We start from the raw sequence: 6,920 nt of genomic DNA, 5'->3' as shown, positions 1-6,920 counted from the left end.
GGTGATATAATTTTTTCCTTTTTAGCAACCTTTTTCTCTGTCGTCGTGACAGTATTAACATTCTCCTGACCTCTCGAATTTTGAATTGTTTCACTTGGTAGGGAACCTGGTGTTCGAGAACTTGTCAGTTGTTGTGCTATCTGTCCCAACTGAACTTCGAGATTCCTTAGGGAGGCGGTGGTATTTTTTTGATTGTTTCTAGTCTCTTCTTCAAATTGCATATTTTGAGTTGCCATCTTTTCAATTGCAATCTCCCAATCTTCCTTCTTTGGGACTTGTTGTTGCTGTTGCTGATATTGGTTTTGATATTGGCCTTGTACCTGATGTTGCCCATTCCCTATCTGATCCTTCCATGCAAAGTTGGGATGATTCTTCCACCCCGGGTTGTATGTGTTGGAATAGGGATTGTTTTGCTTTAAAAACTTGATCTCTTCTATCTGCTGTGGTGTTGCAAAGCAATGAACAGTATTGTGTGGTCCATTACAAATGCCACACACATCGTTTGGTGCCTGTTGCACTTGAGCCACTTTCTGAGCACCTATGTTTAGTGCCTTCAACCTTTTCTCCACCTCTGCAGCAACTGCTTCTTCAATTTTTACCTGTTTGTTTATTTCAAGCTTCAAATCAATTACTGCAGATTTGCTTGACACCCTATCATACAACTCCAGATGCTCATTTGAGGCAATTGCTTCAATTATCTTCTTCATACCGGTGGCTGTTGCAAAGTTAGCTGAGCCACCAGCTGCTGAATCAAGGATTTGTCTCGTTTGAATTCGAAGACCATTAACAAACATTTGCATTTGCTCAGTTTCATCCATGTTGTGAGTAGGACAAGCCACTAGGATTTTCTTGAATCTTTTATAGGCATCTCCTAGTGACTCACCCTCCTTCTGCTTGAAGTTTAGGATCTCATATCTTTTCCGCAATGACACAGATGCGGGAAAGTATTCCTACAAGAATGTTGTTTCCATCTGCTCCCATGTAGTGATACTACAAGCAGGTAAGGAATAGAACCACTCTTCGGCTTCATCTGCTAAAGTGAATGGGAACATACGAAGTCTGATTGCTTCTTCGTTATGTCCAGGCATTTTCAGCGTTGTGCTCATAGTTAAAAACCTTTTCAGATGCTTGTTGGCATCTTCATTCACTCTTCCAGAAAAGGACCGCCTTTCGAGTTGATTAATGGTGCTGGGATGCAACTGAAATTGTTCCACATTGACCGGTTGGTTTACAATTGTCATACGACCACCCGGGGTGTTGGTTCCACCATAGTCACCGAGAAGTCTCTCTGGTGGTGGTGGTGGGTTTGCAGCCATGATTTCAGGAACTGTTTCCGCGTCGGAATCTGACTTCTCTGAGTGCACTGAAACAACTTCCTCCCCTGCTTTCTCTGCTAATTCCAGTTTTTCTCGCTTAGCTTGTCTCAGTCTAGCGCGAAGAGTTCTTTCTGGATCTGCGTCAAAAGAAAAATTCGCTGAGGCCTTACCTCGCATAAACAAGTTAGACAAAGATTAGAATTGAATAACAAAATTGTCACAGATAAAATTTTGGTTGACGAGCAACAAAATTTCGATAGAATAGAAATTAAAATATGTATTTTGGCAATCCCCGGCAACGGCGCCAAAAACTTGATCGGAAAAATAGCAAGTGTACTATTTTTACCGATGTAGTAATAAGGAGTTTTATTTCCAAGTATCGATCTCAGGGATTGCGTAGGAAATACTTATTTTAATTTGATTCTATCAGAACAAAAAGATAATAGTTTGGTTGTTTTGGAATTTATAATAGTAAACACAAAAATAGTAAAAATAATTGATTAAGATAAAAGATGCTAGGGTGAGTGGTTGATTTAACCAGTTATGAATTCAGTCAAGATTTCCTTAATACATATGAAACATTCAATCACCTAACCTCAGAATGTTCTTACTTAAGTCCTTAAGGAAGAAACTATTAAACTACCAACTCTTACTCAAATGTCCATTCAATTAATCATTGGTTTTAATCATACATAATATCAAGGTTTACGGTGATTTACGAAAGTTACTAGTCCTAGATGATGCATTCATAAACCCAATTATGTGAAAACCCTAACAATCACAATCCTGTTATTGAAAGTCGTAGATCAATTTGTATTTGTCCGATACAAAAGCATAATAACATCACACAATTGAATTGAAATAAGTAACATAGTAATCAAGAAATCATTTGTTCAAATTCATAACATGCAATAACATCAGGACCACCCCCCTAGCATCAGGGGGTTTAGCCTCTCATAGTACTTAAAGAACTCATAATGTAAAGATTAGACATTACAAAGAATTAGGAGATTTCGATCTTCAATGGTTGATGCCCTTGAATCTCCCGTCTCAAATCCTTCGTATTCGCTATCTTCTCCAATGCAATGTTTTCTTTCGTCTATCAAAAAAATGTCTTCTTCTTTCTCTTCCAAGCCTTCTTATAGCTTCAGATGAATCTCTCCCAAGCAAAAGGTCCAAACTACCCTTAATGAGCAGAATCGGTTCACAAAGCAAAAAGTAGGGTTTCCAAGCTGCGTCCAATCAACACGGTCGTGTGTCACCACACGGGTGGCCGTGTTGTTCTCCATAATTAATTATTTTCAACACAAGCTACAGTGGCAACAACACGGGCCGTGTTCCTCCACACGAGTGCCCGTGTTAATGCACTGTTTTAAACAACACGACCGTGTGTCACCACACGAGTGCCCGTGTTGTTCTCTGTTTTTCTCCTCTCATTTTGCTCTGCCTGATCAACAACACGGGCATTGTTGTGGCACACGGGTGCCCGTGTTGACCTGCTGTTTCTTCATATTTTTGCCTTTCTGAGTATCCATAGCTTCACCATTATTGCTTTTAAACCTGTGCAATGGCCTGTAACAATGACACTACCAAACGAAGCATAAACGAGATCTTTTTGACATAAACTTGTAATCGAATGCAATGCGATACCAAACCAATAAAACATGATAAATGACTCCGAAGCAACTAAAAACAAACATAAATCTTACCAAAGTGATGAAAATACGTCGGATTAACGGTGGGAATTCACTGGAAATGGTTACCGATCAATACACAAGACTACGCTGATTTGTCCGACTATCTGAGGCAATCTCCTGCAGTTGGTGGTGATGTTCCTGGGCCCTCAGATACTCAAACACCTGGGGTGAATCATCAACTTGAGTTAGGGCCACGAGTTCGGGTAGCTAGGGGATGTGGGACCGGAGGTCGGTTAGTTGATCCCGGTCATCGACATTAGTCTTTTTTTTATAAACGGGTATTAATATTAATATGAATTTGTCCAATTTCGACTTTATCTATCATGTATAATATTTTTCAAAAAAAATTACAAAACACACAGGTGTCAGACCAATTGATGCCTCCTTTAAAGTTTAACACATAGGCGTCAATTTGATTGGTAACACAAGGAGCACTAGCCAATCCAATTGACGCCTCCTTTCTAAGTTTAAGAGCATACGCCAATTCATCTGGCGTCTCCTCTTCAAAGTGGGATAATTTGGAGAGAAAAAATTGAAAGTTGGGTTATTTTGGGAATTTTTTTGAAAAACTGGATTATTTTGGTAAAAATTCATATTAAAACGTAGTCGAAATCGCAATTTTTAAAAAAATATATTTTAATTTTATAAAAACTATTTTAAATAACTTCAAAATTAAGTGGTTTTTTGAAATTTTAATATTTAAAAAAAATCAATAAAATAATAAAGTATCTAAAATCACATTTTAAAAATAATTATTCAAAATAATTTTTTATTTAAAGTTGTAAATTTGTTTTACACAAAAATAAAATATTTGAGAATCTTTGTTCAAAACAAATTATATTACACTAGAAAAAGATAAAATAAACGGATCCTTAATATAATGGATCTTTTATGAGCAACTCAATTATCTGATTAGAATATACTTACTTAATCTAATTTTCTCAAAATATTTGAGAGTCATTTTCCTTCTAGTAAAAAAGAATTATCATAGATCGTAGAGTGCCCCCTCTTTTGAAAATTAAATACAATTACACTATTTTTAAAATATCTTACTTTTAACTTTTTTATTAAAATATTACTCTGATAAATTGAAGTTAATTAGATTATTCTGGCTTCCGACAATTCAGTATTTATACACCTTTCCAAAAAAATCATTTTTATTGATTCAGTATATTAAAATTATTATAAAAATTAATAAATTAACAAAATAATAATTAAAATAAAAATAAAATGATTAAAATTTTGAAATTTGTTTTTAAATTATATATTTATTTTTTATTTTTGTGAGACGTCAAGTATGTGGTTCGCTATTGCATCATTACAAAATACTATTAGATTTAATTGATAGTTCATATTTATAGTTAAAAAGAAAGAGAACAATACACATTTTCTTGATCTCTTGTACAACTATAACATTCTTTATTTTAAAAAAATCATCGTATCCGAATTCATGTACGAGTAAATGTTAATGTTTATATCCGTATAGTACATGTACCCTATAAATATTTAAGTATTTATATTTATACTCATTTATTTATATTTTTAATAAAAAACAATATTTTTTTTATAATTTATCATGATATTTAAACGTTTAACAACATTAAATTTTTTTTAAGAATAATATTATTGAGTTAATTAATAAATAAATATTTTATATTCAAATGCGTAGAAGTGTAATACTGATGTATTCATTAAAATTGATAAATTAACACATAATAATAATAATAATAATAATAATAATAATAATAATAATAATAATAATAATATATAAATATGTATTGTGTAGGTATCGGGCTGGATGGATGCTAAGGTACACGTACCCGCGTCCATGTCTGTATATTTTTATGGATAATTGTTGTTAGAATTAATTCATTTCAGAAAATTGTAGACAAAGTTTATTAGAGGATATTTTAGTATTTCTCATTAAGTCCCACTTGTATTTAAGCAAGTGAGTGGTGTGAACAAATAACATCTTTATTTCTTTTGCAGTCTGTGCATTGTGTGTGTGTGTGCATTTTTTGTGTAACTATTTGTTAGAGTAGTGGAAGTTTGTTATTATTCTCTCTTCTCTCTTATGTGTTAATTTATCATCTTTTATCACCTTATGACAATTGGTATCTAGAGCTCTAATTCATATCCAAAGGAAACACCACGGGAAACACGAGTGAAACGGTGAGGTGTTGTATGATTGATTTCTGTTCAGAGAATTCGTGTTGAATTTCTGTTCAGAATCGTAACAGAATCAAATATATTGATTTTGCGGAATTGGGAAATATTGTGTTTAGGTGAGATCTGAGTGTATTTCACAAGGTTGAAGATGAACGGAGACGGTAATCTGAGTACCAAGCTTCCAGTCTTTGATGGTAAGAACTAGAATCGTTGGATCATTCAAATGCATGTGTTATTTGGAGCTCAAGGTGTTCTTGATCTCATCAACGATGGTTACGATCAAACTGCACTTCTAGAAAACGCAACAGAAGCGTAGAGAAATGCTCAGCGTGATCTGAAGAAGAAGGATCAGAAGGCTCTATTATACATCCATCAGTGTGTGGATGTGAACGTGTTTGAGCGAATCGATGATTCGACGATGATGAAAGTTGTGTGGGACACACTGGTGTGGTGCCACGACGGTGATGCATCAGTGAAGAAGGTGAAGTTCCAGTCTCTACGTAAGCAGTATGAAAATCTCAGCAGGAAGAACAATGAAAAGGTACCTGACTACAACTCCAGAGAGATTCTGATCACAAATGAGATGAAGTTGTGTGAAGAAACTCTCTCTGGAGAAAGTATCATTGAGAATGTACTTAGATCTCTTAATCCTCAGTTTGATTATATCGTTGTAGCAATTGAACATTATAAGGATCTAAGCACCATGAGAGTAGAAGAGCTGCAAAGCAGTCCAGAGGCGCAAGCGTTGCGTCTGACTGAAAGAACCTCTAAGAGAGAGGTAGAGCAGACTCTGAGAGCTTCTTTTGTCAAGAAAGACCAAAAGTTATCTTTTTCAGAAGCCAAGAAAATACATGGTAGGTCTCAGAAGTCAGAAACCTTAACTCAACTTCTTGGAGTCAGAAGGAAAAGAAGAAGTATGACAAGAGAAAAGTCAAATGTTACTGTTGTAAGAAGTTTGGCCACTTCGCTGCAGATTGTTGGTCAAACAAGGAGAGGAAATCAGAAAAAGAGAATATAACCAGAAGTTCTGATGATGAACATGTGCTATTAATGGATTCTGATTCTGATAGTGCGTCTCTAGAAGATTGGTGGTATATGGACACTGGTTCTTCAAACCATCTTACTGGAAATAAGAAATGGCTGGTTGATTTTGAATCTATGAAGAGGACCAAGATCAGATGTGTTGATGATAAGTATTTGAATGCTGAAGGAGTGGGAAATGTTATAGTGATTCTAAATAATGGAAAATTTGCGTTAATTCATAAATTTGCGTTATAGTGATTCTAAATAATGGCATGAAGAGCAATCTGATGAGTGTAGGTCAATTAATTGAAAGGGGATTTTCAATTATCATGAAGGACAATCTTTTGAAGTTGTATGATTGTAATCAAAAGTTGATTATGGAGTCAGAACTGGGAAAGAATATAACATTCAAGGTGAATGTTAAAATTACAGACTCTGAATGCCTTAGAGCAACAAGTGTTGTGAAGGAAAGTGAGTTGTGGCACAAAAAATTTGGTCATTTGAACTTCAGAAGCTTATGGCATCTGAATTCAAAGAAATTGGTACGTGAAATTCCTACAATTAAGAAACCAGAAAAATCATGCAATGTGTGCATGAGAGGGAAGCAACCAAGACTGTCATTTGCATTAGAAGTAGCTCCAAGAGTAAAATATGCTTTGGGAGTAGTGCATTCTGATGTGTGTGGACCATTTTCAGAACCTTCACTAAAACGGAA

The 6,920-nt window shown here is 35.0% G+C and overlaps 1 protein-coding gene across 1 annotated transcript; it reads left to right on the top strand.

Moving 5' to 3' along the window:
- The first annotated feature begins 5,600 nt into the window (after nt 1-5,600).
- On the top strand, nt 5,601-6,460 carry LOC127131273 (uncharacterized). Its single transcript, XM_051060202.1, has 2 exons — nt 5,601-6,036; nt 6,156-6,460. Exons 1-2 carry the CDS (start codon nt 5,601-5,603, stop codon nt 6,458-6,460), a joined length of 741 nt encoding a protein of 246 aa, XP_050916159.1.
- Nucleotides 6,461-6,920: the final 460 nt, after the last annotated feature.

Source organism: Lathyrus oleraceus, chromosome 3 (genome assembly GCF_024323335.1).
Source record: "Lathyrus oleraceus cultivar Zhongwan6 chromosome 3, CAAS_Psat_ZW6_1.0, whole genome shotgun sequence".
Taxonomy (NCBI): domain Eukaryota; kingdom Viridiplantae; phylum Streptophyta; class Magnoliopsida; order Fabales; family Fabaceae; genus Lathyrus; species Lathyrus oleraceus.
Note: the sequence above shows the minus strand (reverse complement) of the source record. Positions and strands in the feature narration are given on the sequence as shown.